Source organism: Trichomonas vaginalis, chromosome II (assembly GCF_026262505.1).
Source record: "Trichomonas vaginalis G3 chromosome II, whole genome shotgun sequence".
Taxonomy (NCBI): Eukaryota; Parabasalia; order Trichomonadida; family Trichomonadidae; genus Trichomonas; species Trichomonas vaginalis.
In genome coordinates, this window is record NC_067204.1 from 17,245,956 (window position 1) to 17,267,057 (window position 21,102).

The 21,102-nt window shown below is 32.5% G+C and overlaps 7 protein-coding genes and 2 pseudogenes across 9 annotated transcripts, besides 1 other annotated feature; 7 read left to right on the top strand and 2 right to left on the bottom strand.

The window, feature by feature from the left end:
* Positions 1-48: 48 nt before the first annotated feature.
* TVAGG3_0560390 (spectrin binding) lies at positions 49-2,832 on the bottom strand (the record flags this gene model as incomplete). The annotated part of the gene is made up of 1 exon (XM_001579988.1): positions 233-2,815. One exon carries the CDS (start codon positions 2,813-2,815, stop codon positions 233-235), a length of 2,583 nt encoding a protein of 860 aa, XP_001580038.1.
* A 4,618-nt stretch (positions 2,833-7,450) lies between these two features.
* TVAGG3_0560400 (uncharacterized protein) lies at positions 7,451-7,813 on the top strand (the record flags this gene model as incomplete). The annotated part of the gene is made up of 1 exon (XM_051238482.1): positions 7,451-7,813. The coding sequence occupies one exon, from the start codon at positions 7,451-7,453 to the stop codon at positions 7,811-7,813; it is 363 nt and encodes a 120-aa protein (XP_051096306.1).
* An 18-nt stretch (positions 7,814-7,831) lies between these two features.
* Positions 7,832-8,074, top strand: TVAGG3_0560410 (serine threonine-protein phosphatase family; the record flags this gene model as incomplete). Its single annotated transcript, XM_051238483.1, has 1 exon — positions 7,832-8,074. One exon carries the CDS (start codon positions 7,832-7,834, stop codon positions 8,072-8,074), a length of 243 nt encoding a protein of 80 aa, XP_051096307.1.
* A 126-nt stretch (positions 8,075-8,200) lies between these two features.
* On the bottom strand, positions 8,201-8,927 carry TVAGG3_0560420 (uncharacterized protein; the record flags this gene model as incomplete). The annotated part of the gene is made up of 1 exon (XM_051238484.1): positions 8,201-8,927. A coding segment is annotated over one exon (727 nt), but the record flags the coding sequence as incomplete, so codon positions are not given.
* Positions 8,928-9,377: 450 nt separating this feature from the next.
* Positions 9,378-21,102: part of a mobile genetic element that runs on past the window's edge.
* On the top strand, positions 12,067-12,219 carry TVAGG3_0560440 (uncharacterized protein; the record flags this gene model as incomplete). The annotated part of the gene is made up of 1 exon (XM_051238485.1): positions 12,067-12,219. The coding sequence occupies one exon, from the start codon at positions 12,067-12,069 to the stop codon at positions 12,217-12,219; it is 153 nt and encodes a 50-aa protein (XP_051096309.1).
* Positions 12,993-13,946, top strand: TVAGG3_0560450 (annotated as a pseudogene). The gene has a single exon. A coding segment is annotated over exon 1 (954 nt).
* Positions 15,150-16,009, top strand: TVAGG3_0560460 (annotated as a pseudogene). The gene has a single exon. A coding segment is annotated over exon 1 (860 nt).
* Positions 16,639-17,096, top strand: TVAGG3_0560470 (organellar and viral DNA polymerase type B; the record flags this gene model as incomplete). The annotated part of the gene is made up of 1 exon (XM_051238486.1): positions 16,639-17,096. A coding segment is annotated over one exon (458 nt), but the record flags the coding sequence as incomplete, so codon positions are not given.
* Positions 18,299-18,619, top strand: TVAGG3_0560480 (organellar and viral DNA polymerase type B; the record flags this gene model as incomplete). The annotated part of the gene is made up of 1 exon (XM_051238487.1): positions 18,299-18,619. One exon carries the CDS (start codon positions 18,299-18,301, stop codon positions 18,617-18,619), a length of 321 nt encoding a protein of 106 aa, XP_051096311.1.

The window sequence follows — 21,102 nt, forward strand, 5'->3', positions numbered from 1 at the left end:
CCATTATTTAAGTATCATTTTTATAATGCCTACATATTATTCCACACATTATTATATAATATTATATCTTCAAAATTTCCTAATAGTGGATTTATACATCTTTCATTGACGGAATTGGAGATTTCAAGAATTTCCAATAAAAAAAAATCATTTGAAGGCGAAAAAAGTTATTACTATTTAACAAAGGTTTTATTTCTATATAAAATATAGTTGGAAAAAGTTTTTAACAAAATTATTTTTGCTGCATCATCTGATAATAGATGACTTGCTGTTGCTTATATTGGGGTTCAAATTGAGATTGGTTTTGTTGTCTCTGTTGAAGAAATCCTTGTTGGAACATTTGAGGAATATTTTGATTATGTTGCTGTGATTGGCCCAAAATTTGATCTCTGATTTGATTCAACTGCAAACTTTGAGTTGGCTGACTCACTTGTAATCCTTGATTTGGCTGACTCATTTGCAAATTCTGAGTTGGCTGACTCACTTGTAATCCTTGATTTGGCTGACTCATTTGCATTCTCTGTTGTTGAATCATTTGTAATAATCCTTGATTTGGCTGACCCATTTGCATTCTTTGCTGTTGAATCATTTGTAATAATCCTTGATTTGGCTGACCCATTTGCATTCTTTGCTGTTGAATCATTTGTAATAATCCTTGATTTGGCTGACTCATTTGTAATCCTTGATTTGGCTGACCAATTTGTAAACTTTGATTTGGTTGACTCATTTGCAAGTTCTGAGTTGGTTGTCTCATTTGTAATCCTTGATTTAGTTGACCCATTTGCATTCTTTGTTGTTGAATCATTTGTAATCCACGGGGTGATTGATTTATTTGTAATCCTTGTGTTGGCTGTTTCGGTTGTAATCTTTGTTGTTGAATCGTTTGCAAACTCTGGGTTGGCTGACTCATTTGTAATCCTTGATTAAATTGTCTCATTTGCAAGCCATTATTATTCTGATATGACTGAATATTTTGTGGATTAGCCATATAATGCAATCTTTGTTGTTGATTCATTAGGAATAAAGAATTTTGTGGATTTAATTGTGATCCATTGATTCCTTTATCTTGCATCGCTTTGAGTGGCTGGCCAAGTGTGTAATGACCATTTTGTTGTGGCTGATTCGACTGCAAACCAAATTGATCATTAATAAATTGAACAGGATTTGACTTAGATCCAAGTCTTTCAATTTTCGTTCCTTGTCTTTGAATCTTATTCAAAAGCTGTTGTCCTTGTAATGCATCTATATTTGGTGGTGTACTAATCTGACGAATTAGACCATTGTTATTATTATTTGTATGAATATTCAATGGCTTTAGCTGAACTGATTGATTAGTTTGAAGTGGTTTCTCTTTAAATTTAGAAGAAAGCTGCATAATTTTTGATGGCATGCCACCGGATTGTGATCCAAGAATACCTTTCTTTTCGGGTTTGTCTTGTTTTTGTTTTTCTGATTTTTCTTTAAGATTTTTGAATAAATCTTTAAAATCTTTTACAAATTTGTTTCCTTTTTCTTTTTCTAACTTATTTTCATTCTCTTCCTTCTTATTCGGATTGAAAATATTTGAAATTTCATTTGGAACTTGAATCATATTATATAAAATTGAATTCTTAATTGAATACTTAGATCCTGATTTTTGGGGATCATTAACATCAACTACATAATATGGAGCATCAGGATCTGCCTTATTTTGGATTAGAAAATTAATAAAATCTTTTTGACAAAGTTCTGGACTATCTAAAGCAAATTGAAGCGGAGTTTGCTTTGATTCTCTTCCTAGATTAATGTCTGCTCCATAGTTTATAAGAATTTCTATTATTCTTTCAATTATAGGAAAATCAATTTTCCCATTATTTTTATTTTGTTCAATACCTAACTTTAACGCATAGAATATCGGTGTGTTCTTGTATAAGTCAGCAGCATTAGGATCAGCAGAATGGCTGAGTAAGTAGTCAATAATTTCAATATCTTTGAATAAAACTGCGCAATGTATTGGATGTATTCTTTCATAACCGAATGGTATATTTACATCTACACCTTTTTCTAAGAGAATCTTGATAACTTCCAAATTCTTATTTTTAATTGCGGCAATTAAAGGTCCTTCGACATTTGGATTCTCATAATTAGGGTCAAATGAACCACATTCGATCAAACCTCGTATTGCAGTTGTTAAATTAAGCTGAACTGCTAATGTAACAACAGATGTTAAAATTCCTTCTGTTTGTTGGTAATTATTAAGTAGATATTCTAAAAGTTTGAAGTTTCCACTTAATGTGGCCGTTTTAATTGGATCGAAAATATTTTGTGGCTGGTATGGAGGAATTTCTGCTCCATTATCTATTAAAGTTTCGACCATTTCAAGGTCATTGTTGACAATAGCGATGTATAGTGGTGATCTTGTGTCTTTTATGACTTCATTCAGGTCTATTCCTTCATTTAATAAGTAATAAACGCATTCTACACTACCGCCCAATACAGCATAGTGAATTGGTTTGTAAGTACCTGTTATGCCGGGTTTATTGGTATTTTTGGCAGTTGTGATGTTTGAAAGGTTTTCTTTGTAAATTTTTTTTAAAGAATCTAAGCATTCTACGGAATCTAAGTAGCAAGCAATATGAACTAACGATAATCCTTCTGTTGGAAGTTCTTTGTACTTGTTGTTCGTAAATAAAGAAAATTGCGACGGCGTATTGAATAAATCTATTAAATCTTTTACTTCTTCGCTTTTTTGGGTACACATCAATGATTCAAGTGTTTTAAAGTCATTCTCAAATAAGCAATCTTTAAGTTGTTTCTTATATTCAGAGAGACTCATATCATTGTGATTTTTTTCCTAAAGAAAAATTTTGAATTTTACAAATTTGACAACATGTAAAGTATAAAATTTGACAGAGTGGATTTTTTATTTGTATGGGCAATCACTGAAATTCCGTTTGCTGGAATCCTAAGCAGCACTTGATCTAGTCCGTCATATAGCTGTTACATTCATTGAAATGAGTGATTTCGAAGTCAGATTTCCACAAGATCTTCTTTAAGTGTTTTGCAAATCAGAAACACAATATATTTGCATCTTTAGTTGCTGTAATATAGGTTTTCGACTGCATCATTATTGTATTATTTGAGATATTAGATGAACAAAATTGTTTTCTTGAGCCATGCTTCTACATTTTCATACATGAAATATTAGGGATATAAACTTACTCAATCGAAGCAATAATCCTTACGAGGTCTTACAATGAAATTTAGGCTTAGGAAGGATTTATATTTGTGACTCATATTACTCTTTTCTGATTCTAAAATGTCCGGATATTATGTAATTTGGACTAGATACTTTAGATGTTTCATATCATTTTGGACAAGACTGTAATGTGATCTCATTTGAAGTATTTTGGATTTAGAGGTGAAATAAATTGACGTATTGCACCAGTATGTTATAATATGTCGATTTATAATAAAATAATTATTATAATAAATTTGATTTTCAGCGACGGCGCTACGCGCCTTTTAGCATTCTGGGCACGTAAGTGCCCAGAATGCAAGCTTGAGAAATTTGAAACTTCGTTTCAAATTTTTGCCTTGATGTTATGTAAAAAGATTTTTTTTGGGAAATTGAATGTGAAAATAAAACTTAGTTTTTTGTGAGATATGGATTTTTTAGAAGATATTAGAGATCTAAGTCTCAATTTATAAAAAATTTTAAAATTGAGAGGAATTTTAATGATATTAATTTATTTGATATTTTGATTTTTTAGAAGATTTTAGAGATGTCAGTCTCAATTTATAAAAATTTATAAAATTGAGAGAAATTTTAATGATATGATTTTATTAGATATTTGGATTTTTTAGAAGATTTTAGAGATGTCAGTCAAAAGGGGGGAACTTCGTTGACAACAAAGGTATCGACCAAAATTGTTCCCATTATGCTTGACATATGAAGTATAGTAATAGTGTGTATGGACTCACAGAATGGCTTTCGTTTGATTTCGAGATATATTATAATCTTCTAAAATATCCATATTTTACTTGATTACGCATATGTTTTATCGTATTATGAAAATTAAACGAAAAATATGGCTCAAGACGAGCAAAATTCGATGCTAAAAAAGTAAATTGTTTATTGATTAGGATGCTTTTAGGTATTTTTTTGAAGTAACACTTTATTCGTTTTTATTTCTACATCTGTATATAAAACATGCACAAATAAGGATTTATAATTAAAAAATATTATTCGAATTGGGTAAATAAATAGTTAGATCTTAGATTTTATTAATCATTTCTTCTTAAAATGGGATTGTGGTAATGGGAACTGTATATGAGAGTTGGAGTTTTGTTAAATTGCGCGAATTGTTGATAAGTTTCAAAAACGATTTGTAGTATGTTCAAGTATATTAGAATTTAATAATATGTGATGATATCGACTGCAAACAATCTATTTTAAGTGTTTGATGAAAATCGATATCAATATTTAAAATTTTCGAGGTTTTTTTGACTGATAGCAATTGCTTTGGACACCTAGAATGAAGTTATCCTTGGTAAATTTCTCCAAATTTTTTCCATTTTAGAAAAAGCCTAAGCAAATTTCTAGAAAATGATAACGTTTTTTTCAATTCTCGATTTTTTTGGAAAAATGAGGTTAATTTTTTTGAAAATTTATAATTTAGAGAGAAATAAACCATTTTCATTGTGTTATAAATCGATAAAACCTTTTTATTTTTGTTATTCTATAATTTTTCTACTAAAATATATCAATTATACAGCAAATTCATAAAACGATTTTTCAAAGATATAGAAAAGAAGTATATATTACAAAATTATAAATCAGCCATAGTTTACTATCAAAAATAATATATTATTCTATATAGATAACCATCCATTGTTAGTAATGTAAAAGTATTTCTGGTTCAAATTAAGGATTATCTTCACATGTTTAGAAAATATTGTAAATATCTAGAAAACAATCAATAATATCATGATTTTATTCACAGATGAGTTCAAGATATATATTGTGATTTGTATTTCGATAATAAATCTGAATCAAACGTATATTAAACTCGTACATTTAGTCTTCTTATCATAATAATGTTATCAGTTAGTGACTATGGCTATAAAATAAGCAACATTAGATCTGTATCTCATAATCAAACGGAAGCTAAGCTAAGATATTTGAGAAAATATCACCTGATAGTATGCATAATACTATACCAGAATGACTAGTCAATCTGTTGTTTTAATATCGTTTTAAATTTTTTATGCCAAAATAGTACTCTGGCTATCATTGGTAATACGTAAGGTTGCTACTGTTGTAATATTTCGAAAAAATAAAGGTATGAACTTTAATGCAAGATATGATGAGTTGAACATCGAATAATTGGGTTTTTGTAATATTAACATTCTTTAGTCCCTAGTATATTATTGTTTCATACTAATAATGTGGATCAATTCCGCTTCAATGATCAGATAAAGCAGAAACAATACACTCAGGTGCCACTTTTTTGGTCTAAAAAATGAGTTCCCCCCTTTTGTCAGTCTCAATTTTTAAAAAAGCGGTTAATGTGTCGCGAGCTTGAAGTCTAAAACGGCAAATACTGAACTTTTTTAAAATTTGATTGGACAAATAAATTATACATTATATCGGCATTCTAAAACAATTAATAAAATCGAGTTTGGAAAATCCAAAATTTCAAGAAAAGTGACAAAAAGTGCCAAATTGCCAGTATATGAGATTTTAATGTTACCAGAATTCACATACCATACATAGTCTAATATTCATAATATAAATGAATTTTATTGACATCAATAAATTTGAATCATGGAGTTGATAAATATTAATAAGTTAATACTAATATACATACAAATGTGAATCAAGATATATTAAAATTATCGAGTTTTAATTTTTGAGTTTTGAATCTCCCGAATTTCCCATACAAACATATATTAATTTTATAAAATATAGAAATAAAATCAGATTCTACAATGCTTTTTGAAATGTGTCCAGGTGTTTGTATATATAAAGTACTCACAAAATCTAGATTGAGAGGCGGTCAATGACTTTTGAGGGGAAATTAACGCATGGAATTTAATATTATTTAGGTTGATATTCTTGCTTATTATTTCAGAAAAAAATCTGAAAAATTTCAATATGAAAATTGAAAGCAATTCAAAAAAATTGCTAACATGTAAATTTTAATATCCTATGCATAATTTCATATTTTGAACAAAAAAAAAGGTAGTGGGGCCTCCAGGCGCGTTGCGCCCTCTAGCCCTGAAGATGTTTAGTATAAATGAAGTTTATATTTGGAGGGCTTCCAGGCGCGTTGCGCCCTCTAGCCCCGAAGATGTTTAGTATAAATGAAGTTTTTATTCGGAAAATTGTTAGTCTTCTGGGTCGAAAACATTATATAATGTGTCGCTTTTCACAAATTATATATGTTTTCATGCTTTGTCACTTTTCTGTCACTTTTCGGGTAAAAACATTTTTATTATTATATATAAATGAATTTTACAAAACCACCGTTACCGTTCTTTGGAAATAAGAGTAGATGTAAAGATATTATATTGAGAGAACTTAAGAAACTACCGAATGGTCTAACATTTGTAGATTTGTTCGGTTGAAGTTTCTATATATCCCATTTATGTCATACCGTATTTCCTGACTCAAAGATTATATGCAATGACTTCGACAACTATATGGACCGTCTCAAACATATTCCAGACACAAACAACATATTGAAAGAGTTAAAAGAAAAGATACCTATAGGTAAGATGGAACGTATACCATTAGATAAGAAAAATATTGTGAGAGAGGTTTTGAAAAAAGCAGAATATATAGACTGGGATAGTATATCTGCTAGACTATTATATGGTGGTACTATAAGAGTTCATGACATTGAAACACTTATGTCAAAAGTTTTATATCTTAACTATACAAATGTTTTCAAAGAGAACATAGAAAAATATATTGAGGGTATAGAGTTTGTGAGATGTCGTTGGACAGAGTTGTATGAAAAATATAAAGACAAGGAAAATGTTTTCTTTATAGTGGACCCACCGTTCTTTAACACATGGGATTTTCAATACCAAGTAGACTGGACTTTGAGAGACTCTTTAGAAACTTTAGACGTTATACATAACCATCCATGCTTTTACTTTACATCCGATAAAAGTGGTTTGGAAACCGTTATGAGATGGTTAGAGGACATACATGACTATGTGTTTAAATATGACAAGATAGAATATGAGAGAGGTCCTATAAACTGGAGAAAGTGTCACAATAAAGAAATTTTATTAGTAAGTAAATGTGGTTTGAAATAGGACTACTTGTTTTAGGTTTTTTCCATTGTGTCATTTATTTATTTGACGTGGCAGAAAAGTACAGAGAATATGAAGATGAACCAATGCCTGCAAATGTTCAGTATATGTACTCGTAAGAGATATTTTTATCTAATATTAAATGGACGCACAGAACTTAGCGAATGCACAGCAACCTGGACAACCAAGCCCAGAGAATATTCCAAATGAAGTTAGAATACAAACTGCAATGGCAAACTATGGTCAAGTGCCAACAGATGTACAAATGCAAACTGCCATGTCAAATGACGCTGCGTTAGGTTTGCCACCATGGTATGCAAATATGAGATGGAAAGAGTTTTATACAAACCCTGAAGTGGGATATAAACAACTTTATGCAGATGACGCGAACACAGGAGTTGACCCAGAATATGTTTTCTACCAGAGGAGAAACAGAATGTATGAGCTCCAGTTAAAGAATGCTATGGAACTCAACAGGAAACGTAAGAGACTAGGCGGACATTAGATTTTTACATATAGTAAAATGGGTTTCTTCAGTAGTATTGGAAACTTCTTCAGAAGAGTTGGAAGAGGTATATGGAATGGAATAAAATCTGTCGGAAGAGGAATTTGGAACGGTGTCAAAAATATTGGTAAAAGAGTAGGTCAGTTTGTTGGTATTATACCTAAAGACCCTGAACCAGAAGAACAAGCTCCTGTTATACAACAGCCTGAACCTGCACCACAGTCTAGTTGGCAACCAAATCCAACACCTCAACCGTATTAAAAAATTATATTTTTACCGTTCGATAGTAGTTGTATATGAAACTAAGTTCTAAGTAAAACACATGGTATAATGGAATTATTCTTTTTCTTCCATCTGTAGTAAACCATACTTGAAAGTCTGAAATACTTCCACTTGGTGGTTCGTATAACTTTGTAGGTTTTTCGTAAAAGTCATTTGCCAAGCATAAGAAAGAGTTTTGGGCGCCAGAAAATGAAGCATGAACAATAATAGCATCTTGGTCGAAAATATTTTCATATGTTCCATTAGGGTTTTCGACTTCATAATAGTCCGGGTGTACTGGATATGCTGCAGGCTGATTTAACATCCTCATAAATCTATACCATGCCAAGTTGTTATATTTTGTAGAAATATAAACGTTTTCTCCAAGGTCTTCTATTTTATTGATTTTAACAGTTGCATTTTTCCTGTCATAAATAATATCGAGATGGTATTCTCCTTCGTCAATGTTATACTGATTTGCATATTCAATATAGATATCGTTTATTTTTTCTTGAAAAGCTTGAAGAGTTGTTTCTAAATTTATAAGCAAACTAACTTGTAAAAGTTTTCCCTGTTCAAATTTCTCATACATACGTTTTTCTTTGTTATAGTATCGAACTTCAAAACCGACCGTAAATGGGAAACCATGTATGGCTTCTGAAATGAACTTCATTCTACGAAAGCCAATAGCTTTTGTGACGGATGGGTCTCTTAACCATCTTAATGGGTAGTCAAAACGATAGCCTTCATGCTTTACGGTATCTGTCTCAAACTTTTGACCGACATTAGTAAAAAGTTCATCTAATGGTTTAGTTGTAGCAACTCTAGAATTTTCTTTTTCTATTGGAAGCATATTTTATCTATAATAAAAATGTCAAATGAAACAGCGTCTATGAGAGAAATACAACACAACCGACAACTCATTATGTAAGCTCTAAATAAGAACACAACAAACTTTTCAAACTATTCTAAGATATCTGAGTCATTGAAAGAAGGAAACTTAAAACTGACATTAAACCCAATGACAGATGAGTTTCTATTTCAAGACAATAAGAACCATACTGTCTGTATAAATCCAACAAAAGGAACTTTAAACGAGAAACCTATAAATGAACTTCTTTTGAAAGCAGATGTTGACAACAAAGCTGACAAAGAATATGTAGACGATGCAATAGCAAAAGAAGAAGAAAGAGCTAACAATGCTTATGCAACAAAAGAACATACTCATCCTGAACTAGCAGACAAAACATATGTTGACAATAAAATGTCAAGTGAAGTGACAAGAGCTGAAAACGAATATTCTAAAAAGACTCATATACATTATATTAACCAAATACCAAGTCTTAAGGAAACATTAGAGACAAAAGCAGATAAGACTCATACACATACCATTGCAAATATTACAAACTTACAAGAAACCTTAAACAGGAAAAGTGCCGTTGGACATACACATACCATTGCAAATATTACAAACTTACAAGAAACCTTAAACATGAAAAGTGCCGTTGGACATACACATACATCTTCTGAAATAACAGACTTAAACGTTAGCCTTGAAAATAAAGCAGATAAAACATATGTCAATGAAATATACCAAAGTTTGATAGGAACAAAAAATATTGAAACTATTGTTGGTGACTTTTCTGTCAATGAAGAAAATAAATATTTTAGATGGCAGTTGGTACAGTCCTTAGAAAATGGTACACGGTATAAACTCATTCCGAAAAATAACAATGAAATGTATGTAAGCTATAAAAAGAATGATGGTACACAAGTTAAAGTTCCATTAGACAACAACTGCTACTTAAACTTATATGGAGACGAACAAAAGAAATATTTAAGAGTTTATGAATGACAGATATGACATTGCCTGACCCAGCTCCAGCACCATATTATTATGACTATGGAGATGACGTCAGAACACCACATGTAGATGAACAAAAGCTAACATTATATTTAGATTATTATAGATATAAAAGATATAATGCAATAGAAAAAACGAGAAATATATTATTATACAGATGACAGAAATAAATATTATAGTCAAGATTTTACCTACCCTGAAAACATAAGATTATATTATAAAAAATATTCTGACACAAACCAGAAGAAACCTGAAATAGTTGCACTATATTTTAAGTTCAAAAGAGACAATCCTATAATATCTCATATGTTTGATTTAATGAACCCAGTAGGTTCTATTTATACATCTATGGAAGCAAGAGGTCCTCAAGTAATGTTTGGTGTTGGTGCATGGGAAAAATAGTCGACAGGTTTTTGTATTGTGCAAACTCTTCAAAGGAAACAGGTGGAAGTAAAACGATTTCAGGTGAAAATTTACCTGCACACAGTCACTACATAGATTTAAGTACATCTCAAGCAGGTTGGCATAAGCATAGATATTGGGATTGGTCAGGAATGACAAAAGGTAAAGGATATGATGTTAAAGACGACGTTAAGTTTGCTATAAATTGTTACTGGAGTGACACTCAGGGAGAAGGAAACCATACACATTTCGTTTCAGGATATACACAAACAACGGGACAAAGTAAAGAATACATGCCCCCCTTACATGACAGTTTACGCATGGTATAGAATTGCTTAGTCGTCATTTTCACTTCTTTAGCATATTCGTCAGGAGTTGTCTTATATTTGTTAGGAACTGTCTTTGAAAGTATACCACCTTGAACTTTGACAAGTTTGAAACGAGGTCTGACAATAGTAGTTTTATCTTCTGCTTGCAGTGTGTACATTTTGCCATGTTTGCCTAAAACTTCATAATATTCTCTTGTATACTTTCTTCTATTTTTACGAACACCGAATGTGAGTACCTGTCGGGTTCCCATTGTGTCATAGTCAATAGTATTTTCATATGGGTCGCGTTTAGGTATTTCTATTTTTACTTTGTCTCCTTTCTGAAGTTTGAAGCCCGGCATTCTTTTCTTGTTTGTCTCTTTTGACTAAATTATTAAATATATAGTCTTTCTCTAAGTCAGGGTTGTTTTTCATTTCTTCGGGAGTGGTTTCCAAACCTTTTTGTTTACGGTTATTGTAAATATTTAAAACTTGTCTCATCTTTGCCATGGAGAAGTGTCTATACTTGTCGTCATATGACATTTCATTTGCTTCACCACCTTGTGGTTGGTTTAAGTCTCTTAACATTTTTATACAACCGTCAATGACACCAAGAGCAGAATGGTTTTGGTCGACAATGAAATATTGGTTTACATTTTTTGAACGCAAATAGTTTTTTACATCATCTGATTTGAAAGAACTTTCACAGTCAGATGTCAGTTTTGTTGGATGGTATTTGTCAACGAATATTGTCAAAGCAGTTTCACATCTAAAATATTTTTGGACCATAATGGTATGGCTTCACAGTATCTTGTGTTTTGACCGACAATATTAACCAGTATGGTGGTCCATCTTCTCTATACCTCGGAATGTTTTCCAAGATATCCATAAACCAAGCATTTGGTGTTGAACTAAAGATTTTTATCATGAGTGCTTTCTTTGTTGCCTTAGAAACATAGGGGTCCTTGTTTGGATTCGTCATTTTTTAACCCATAAGAAATGGGTTTATTTGGCGCATTAGCAGGAGTTGCATCTAGATTTTTACCCGCAGTGGGAACAATAGCCAGAGGTGCATTTGGAATTGGAAGGAAGATTTTGAGTACATTAGGTATACTGAAAGAGAAAGCACAACCTATTATACAAACTGTACAGAAAGGTTGGGATGTAGCACGAGATGCAACAAATCTTATTCCAAATCCTGAAACAAGAGGAAAGTTCAAGAATGGATGGACAATGTAGGAAGACAAGCAGGAAACTATTATAACAAAGCAAATGACTACTATAACCAAGCAGGACACTATATGGACCAAGGTGAAAGATTCTTTAACAGAGGATATAACCATGCACAACAGTGGGTAAACAATAACCAACCTCAACCGCCTCAAACGTGGGAATGTAAAGTTTTTTATTGAGATGAAATGAACAATGCAGCATTGAGACAAATAAGTTCAAGATGGATTTGTCGGCTTCCAGCAGTTACACCACGTGTTTGTCAAGTTCTTCCTATACCTCAGGAAGTTTTAGACCGACTTAAAAAACAACAACAACCAGTTGAAAACAAACCAAACTAAAATTTTTTACTGAGATGAAATGACCGAAGAAGTTGAAACGGTAGATTTGACACCACAAACACAGTTCAGAACCATTGTCAAAACCGTCAAAGAACTTACAGATGAAGAGAAAATTCAATAATAGAAAGTGCCAGGTCTGGAAATACAAAACCCTAACTACAAGTCACTTTTCAATAAAAAATGGAACGGCTAGTATCTCAAAAAAGAAACAGACTCTCACAAATAAAATATTGAAGTCTGAAGGACTTTCGAGACAACAGATGAAAAGTTTACTTCACTGACCAACAGTTCATTATAGAACATCTCATTGACTTAGAGTCGAAATATTCTAAACTTTACAACAAACACCAAAAAGTTGAAAGGAAAACAAAAACAAATGGATATGATATTTATGAAGATGTTGACGACACAACTGTTCCTGCAAGTGAAGTAAAGTCAGAGAAACCGAAAAGTGACGAAAAACCGATAGAAGAAGAAAACCAAAAACTGAAGATAAACCAAAACCAAAGTTTAGTTTGGAAACTAAACCAAGTCAACCTTCATTAGCTGGTATGGGTTGGCGTCAAAGACTTATGGCAGCAGGCGGTTTATGTAAAGTAAAGAAAAAAATATTTTTTTATTTTTATAAAAATGCCCCCATATAGAATGGATAGAAAGTCTGCTAGAATAAAAGCAGAGTTACAAAGATATGGTTGGAGAGTTTCGAAGAATTTTAAATATAGAAGGGAAGACCCATAAAAGTCTATGACAAATTGTCTGGTCTTCGCTACGAAATGGATTTGGAAACAGCACGTGCCAATTATCCAAACAGACTAGAGAGGTTAGAAGAAGAACGTCTTATGGACATGCCTTTCGATGTTAGTGAACCTCAAGTTGAAGGACACGACAGCTTTGCCAGATTCTACTGGAAACATGACGAACAATTGCATCCTTTGAGAAGGAAAAAAGGAAAAGGTGAAGACACACATGCTCCCATGGAAAGAACAAGATATGCATATGAAAAGTTCGTGAAGTTAGAAGTCAAATTACATCTGGTCGAACCTTTACAGTAAACTTTGACGAAGGAAAGAACAAAGAAGGCTTCATGGGAGTACTTGCTGCCATACAAGACGGAAATAAGAAAGGACACAATCTCAGATTGACCATAACAGATTTGGATGGTCACATTTACTATGCACATGGCAATGAACAAACAGCCGCAAAACTTCTTGACGCTTTCAAGACTACAAAGAGAGAACAAATGGTTGACTCCGACTCAGACATTTTGAATGCAATTGAAGGAATTGCAAGTGTCAAGTTCGAATGGTACCAACCTAACCCTCAAGCAGTCAGACAACATGCTGGATACTTCCCCTTCATAAATAAGTCTGACATTGACTTGACAAGGTATGGAATTTACAATTCAATTGAAACAATTGTCAACGAACCTTGCATTCTTACATGTCTCAGGAACTCTGGTCTTGTTACAGAAGAGAAGATGAAGTATCTTGAGTCATGTGTGAAGACAAGGTACATTCTCAGAGGTCAATTGGCAAAAATTGCACCGTTGGCAAATGTCAATATCCGAGTCAACATACCTACAGCTAAAGGTTCTTCACATGACGACTATGTTGTTGAGTTCAAATTGCCATGGTTGAAGATTGTAATTGTCCACAACCACTTCATGTTGAACGAAAGTCTTACAAACCCATTGTTCGGAAAAGGCAAGTGCAACATTGTCAGAGCTGTAAACATTCTTTTCGAGAAAGGTTTGTTGGAACCAATTCCAGATGACAAGCTGACAGAAACTTTTGTACCAAAAGACGAAGCAAACTTTTCATTGTTAGCAAGACCAAAAGTTGTTCCAGACAAAGTTCTAGTACAAAAGAAGTACACAGTTCCACAAGGAGTTGGTATGTTCGGATACCAACCTGAACCAGAAGAACTTCCAATGAGGTTGCAAGAACTTCAAGATGCTATAAAACAAACTTCCATTGAGACATCCAATTGACGTCAAATTGTATTGGAGAGCATCTGAGTTAGGTCAGAAGGTTTTATATGAAACAGGTTGCTTCGACGATGTTTATGAGATAACAGGAGAAGTTTCTCAGAAGATAAGAGACTCACTTGAATTTCCACAAACTGGACCAATTGGTTGCGACAAGTTCGACTCAAACGAAAAGATATACTATGTCGACCTTAACGCTGCGTACATGAGGTTTGTCCAATATATTCCGACTGGAATTCCAAACGAAGATGGTGAGTTCCCGGGAAGGAACTATACAGTTGGAAAAGTCATACAACAACTGTATGATATTAGGAAAGCTTCAAACCCCAAACTTGCAATGACACTCAAATTGCTTATGAATTCGACATGGGGATATTCCATTAAGAAACCTCAAGAGATGAAGAGTAAACATTATGAGAAGGTCGACAACTTTGTTGAAAGGTTTTCTCCTTTTGTTTTGAAGTACGAATTCACTCAAGGTCAAAGTGGCTTAGTAACCACATTAAAACCTATTGTCGAACATTGGTCTTACCCTCAGTTCGCAAAGGCAGTCCTTGACGAGTACAACAAATTCTTCTCCGAAGTCAAATCCAAAGTCAAGGTTTACTATGAGAACATTGACGCACTCATGACGAACGAAGAAGGCTATAACAAACTCATTGAAATGGGAATGGTCGGTGAAAAGATGGGCTGTTTTAAGCTAGATAAGGTATTTTCCGAAGTTCATGTAATATCGAAAAGGAAATATTGGGGCATACTTGAAGACGGCACAGAAATAAAACATTGCATGAAATAAAAAATTTATTTTAAAAAAGTGACATTTTTTAATTTTATTTGAAATGTACGCTGAGTTTGTTGGAGAAGACCGTTGGGAAACTTGTTTGTTAGATGAGAAATATGAAATGGCATACCATTTTAAAACAATATATTTTACATATATTAAATGCTTCAGGTTGAAAAACAAAGAACAAAAGTAGCAGATACAAAACCGTTAGACTATATCTTTACAAATGCTGGTAGGACTATTTCAGATGAAGAAATTTCATCCCGAGCATACAGGTTTGACTATCCAATTCGTTGGCTTCAAAGTCCTTCAGATGCAAAGGCAATAGGATTTAGAAGAGTTTTGTTTTCAAATAGAACTAACGCATTTATGTTCGTAGTATATTTTCATGGGCAGTATAAAGGTTCTGATGGTCTAATAGACAAATTTGACGAAATGAGAATCTTTACAGTTCGTTCAGACGAAAGTCTTGAGAAAACTCTAAATGACTTTCAAACTCAAATGAACAAATATTATTGGGAATTTCAAGAAAATACGACTCTTTACTAAATGGAACATACTATCTGAAACTAGAATATGACAAGATGAACTCCACCGTTTCATTTCAAAAGATTGAAATTAACCCTCCAAGAGATACAGAGTTTTTATTTTGGAAAGTAGACAAACGTTCTTGGGCACAATTTCTTCGGTTACTAAACCAGAACGAACCATTACCACCAGATGGTCCATTTAAATTTATACTTCCACCAGCAGATTTGACAGTTTATAGAAACGTGTTTGACCCTCAAAATGTTATGTGTCATGCAAGTTTCAGTTCAAGCAACAATAGTTTTCTATGTATTGGTAAGGACTTTTATGACTTTGCTTCTAAATTCTACGAACCACCTAGTAACAGTTTCTCTGACTTTCAAGTTTGGTTCACAACAAATGGTGTGCAACATATTATTCCATTGTACTATGACTTTTATCTCGAATTGTCTTTCATATATAACTACGGAAAAGTGCTGAAAAAGTATTGAAAAATAATGTTTATGTTAGCATGTTAGATCTAACACGTTTTCTAACCACTTTTCTAACATCGTAGAAAACTCATGAAAACAATTTATTTTTGACACTTTCACAAAAAACATAAAAAAGTGAGTTAAAATGAGATGTTTACTGAACTGGTTGGATGTCGCCTTCTGAGGTTATAATGAATTGTTGACCAGAGAAGTGGAACAGTGCTCTGAGAATTTGGTTCATTCTTGGGAAAGGGTTCTCTCTGTTTGGAAGTAGTATCCAAGGACGCTTGGCAAAGATTATGCCACAGCTCCAATTGAGAGAAAGTTGTTCCCGGACCAAAAATATAATTTAGGTGAAGAGGTGAGATCTAACACGTTTTTTCACCTGTTTTTTCACCCTCTTGAATTTCATGAATTTTCATATTTTAATGTTTTCGTTATGCCACTTTGTGCCGTCAGTCAGTCAGTCAGTCAATGAAATTTACACCAAAAATAATGTTTAGGTGAAGAGGTGAGATCTCACCCGTTTTTTCACCTGTTTTCTAACATGGTCTAAAACTCTCGAAAATCATGAATTTCCTTAAGATAGAAAAAATAAAGTTAGTTTTATTTTATTTATTTTTTTTATTTTGTATGTAAGAACAGAAATGACAAACATTGAGTTTGAAACAGTTAGAAAGATAGACAATGACACCAAAGTGGTTAGAATCGGTGATTTAAACGTAAGATACTCAAAGAAATACAACAAATATTCTTTGTCAGACATTATATCTCCATCTGGAAAGAAAGCAAAGGACTGGGTTAGAATTGCTTCTACTCAGAAAATTTTGACAAGAAATCCTGAGCTTATGATATCAGTAGCATTTCATGGAACAAGAGCATATCTTATAGACAAAAGTCTTATACCAATAGTTTTGTTATGGTTAGACCCAGTTGTTGGATATAACTTCATAACATATGGTTCATTCGATACGGAACGTTGCAGTGAAGGCTTACTTTACATCGTTCAGAAACCGAAGGACTTCAATACAAAGAGATATAAGATAGGAAGAACATATAATATAACTCAAAGATATGACAGTACAGTCAATAGAGTCAAGGTTGTGTTTGCTAATGATATGAGAGCTGCAGAAACAGAACTACTTGAAAAGTTTGAGAAAAGGTATGGTGCTCCCATAAAAGGTAAAGAAACGTTTGAAGTAGATGAGATAGATAAAGCTATAAAATTATTTGACGAAGTTGCTGAAAAATACATGTAAAGCGTTTATTTTTGGTCTTTTGTGAAAATTCATGAAATTTGGTCATTTTTCACCAAAAATAAAGTTTATGTTAGAATGTTAGATCTAACACGTTTTCTAACCACTTTTCTAACATGGTCTAAAACTCTCGAAAATCATGAATTTTCATGAATTTCCTTAAGATAGAAAAAATAAAGTTAGTTTTATTTTTATTTATTTTTTTATTTTGTATGTAAGATATGATTTCAGGGATTTTTTTGACGAAGTGTCAATCTTCACTTCGTCAAAAATAACAGTTATATAATGAAAAAGTGAAAGTTATTCTTCATTTTTTTGTATTTGACGAGAATGTCGGGTAGATGGTTAGATCTAACACGTTTTCTAACCACTTTTCTAACCTCTTGAATTTTCATGAATTTCCTTAAGAATAAAGTTAGTTTTTTTTAAAAATATTTTTTATTTTTATTGTAAGAACATGTTAGCAACAACAGCACCAAACTCGTTAGTTATGAATCCAACATCTATGTTAGTAGAAATGAAAAGCTTCATTCCTTCTTCATATACTTTTGAAACAGAAATCCAGAAGATAAAGCAAGAACTTTTAACAAGTAATTTAGACTGTACCGCACAGGATGAAGAAAATGAAGAATATCTTTATGAAATGCAGGACATTATTGACCATTTGCCTAAACTACCTGAAATCCAACAACAAAAACTCACTATTCCTGAATTTGACGAAATTGAAGTCAAACCAACTGACTCAGTAGAAATAAAGAAGTTCATACGAAAGGTAAATTATGAATTCCTTGGTTTTCATTGCAACCATAAGGTTATGGACAAAGATTGCGACATGGTTTATAAAAATATTTCTGACATATATAAATCTGAAGAATTTAAGACATACGACAACTTTGTTTCATTAGTTGCAGAATGTGTATGGCAGATAAGAGATAAAGATAGAAGAGGTAAAGTATGGAATGAACAGATAAAACCAGCAGCTTTTGAGTTAAAGAAAACCATTGACGCCTTAGTTGTTTTAGCAGGTAAGGTTTCAGAATATAACGCAAAAATGAACCCGCAATGTTCTAAATGTAAAGCAGCAATGAGGAGATATAACTACTCCGTCAAAGAGATAGAACGTATGAGAAACGACTATGCAGACTTAAAGAAAGAAGCAGAAAAGCCAGCAGAAGATAAAATGGACATGTTAGCATTTCTGAACAAAAACTATCCAACTGCTGACGATTTCCTATTATCTGACGTCAAGAAGAAGTATAAAGAAACCTTCGGCATAGTTAAAACATTCGATGTACTAAAAGAAGAAATAGAAGCTACAAAACTGTTTAAAGTCATGAACCATCGCAACATATACCATGTAAAACGCTTGTAAATAGTTATGTTAGAAAAGTGGTTAGAAAACGTGTTAGATCTAACATGTTAACATAAACATTATTTTTGCTATCTTAAGGAAATTCACGAGAATTCATGAGTTTTGTGTGTTTTGGACCATGTTAGAAAAGTGGTTAGAAAACGTGTTAGATCTAACATGTTAACATAAACATTATTTTTGCTATCTTAAGGAAATTCACGAGAATTCATGAGTTTTGTGTGTTTTGGACCATGTTAGAAAAGAGGTTAGAAAACGTGTTAGATCTAACATGTTAACATAAACATTATTTTTGCTGAATTCAGCACAAAATTCTGAGTAAAATGGCATATGGCATGTGTCAAACCGTTGAGTTTTGTGTGTTTTGGACCATGTTAGAAAAGTGGTTAGAAAACGTGTTAGATCTAACATGTTAACATAAACATTATTTTTGCTATCTTAAGGAAATTCACGAGAATTCATGAGTTTTGTGTGTTTTGGACCATGTTAGAAAAGAGGTTAGAAAACGTGTTAGATCTCACCTCTTCACCTAAACATTATTTTTTCTATCTTAAGGAAATTCACGAGAATTCATGAGTTTTGTGTGTTTTGGACCATGTTAGAAAAGAGGTTAGAAAACGTGTTAGATCTAACATGTTAACATAAACATTATTTTTGCTATCTTAAGGAAATTCACGAGAATTCATGAGTTTTGTGTGTTTTGGACCATGTTAGAAAAGAGGTTAGAAAACGTGTTAGATCTAACATGCTAACATAAACATTATTTTTGCTATCTTAAGGAAATTCACGAGAATTCATGAGTTTTGTGTGTTTTGGACCATGTTAGAAAAGAGGTTAGAAAACGTGTTAGATCTAACATGTTAACATAAACATTATTTTTGCTGAATTCAGCACAAAATTCTGAGTAAAATGGCATATGGCATGTGTCAAACCGTTGAGTTTTGTGTGTTTTGGACCATGTTAGAAAAGTGGTTAGAAAACGTGTTAGATCTAACATGTTAACATAAACATTATTTTTGCTATCTTAAGGAAATTCACGAGAATTCATGAGTTTTGTGTGTTTTGGACCATGTTAGAAAAGAGGTTAGAAAACGTGTTAGATCTCACCTCTTCACCTAAACATTATTTTTTCTATCTTAAGGAAATTCACGAGAATTCATGAGTTTTGTGTGTTTTGGACCATGTTAGAAAAGAGGTTAGAAAACGTGTTAGATCTCACCTCTTCACCTAAACATTATTTTTTCTATCTTAAGGAAATTCACGAGAATTCATGAGTTTTGTGTGTTTTGGACCATGTTAGAAAAGAGGTTAGAAAACGTGTTAGATCTAACATGTTAACATAAACATTATTTTTGCTATCTTAAGGAAATTCACGAGAATTCATGAGTTTTGTGTGTTTTGGACCATGTTAGAAAAGAGGTTAGAAAACGTGTTAGATCTCACCTCTTCACCTAAACATTATTTTTGCTGAATTCAGCACAAAATTCTGAGTAAAATGGCATATGGCATGTGTCAAACCGTTGAGTTTTGTGTGTTTTGGACCATGTTAGAAAAGTGGTTAGAAAACGTGTTAGATCTAACATGTTAACATAAACATTATTTTTGCTATCTTAAGGAAATTCACGAGAATTCATGAGTTTTGTGTGTTTTGGACCATGTTAGAAAAGAGGTTAGAAAACGTGTTAGATCTCACCTCTTCACCTAAACATTATTTTTTCTATCTTAAGGAAATTCACGAGAATTCATGAGTTTTGTGTGTTTTGGACCATGTTAGAAAAGAGGTTAGAAAACGTGTTAGATCTCACCTCTTCACCTAAACATTATTTTTGCTATCTTAAGGAAATTCACGAGAATTCATGAGTTTTGTGTGTTTTGGACCATGTTAGAAAAGAGGTTAGAAAACGTGTTAGATCTCACCTCTTCACCTAAACATTATTTTTGCTATCTTAAGGAAATTCACGAGAATTCATGAGTTTTGTGTGTTTTGGACCATGTTAGAAAAGAGGTTAGAAAACGTGTTAGATCTCACCTCTTCACCTAAACATTATTTTTTCTATCTTAAGGAAATTCACGAGAATTCATGAGTTTTGTGTGTTTTGGACCATGTTAGAAAAGAGGTTAGAAAACGTGTTAGATCTCACCTCTTCACCTAAACATTATTTTTTCTATCTTAAGGAAATTCACGAGAATTCATGAGTTTTGTGTGTTTTGGACCATGTTAGAAAAGAGGTTAGAAAACGTGTTAGATCTCACCTCTTCACCTAAACATTATTTTTGCTATCTTAAGGAAATTCACGAGAATTCATGAGTTTTGTGTGTTTTGGACCATGTTAGAAAAGAGGTTAGAAAACGTGTTAGATCTCACCTCTTCACCTAAACATTATTTTTTCTATCTTAAGGAAATTCACGAGAATTCATGAGTTTTGTGTGTTTTGGACCATGTTAGAAAAGAGGTTAGAAAACGTGTTAGATCTCACCTCTTCACC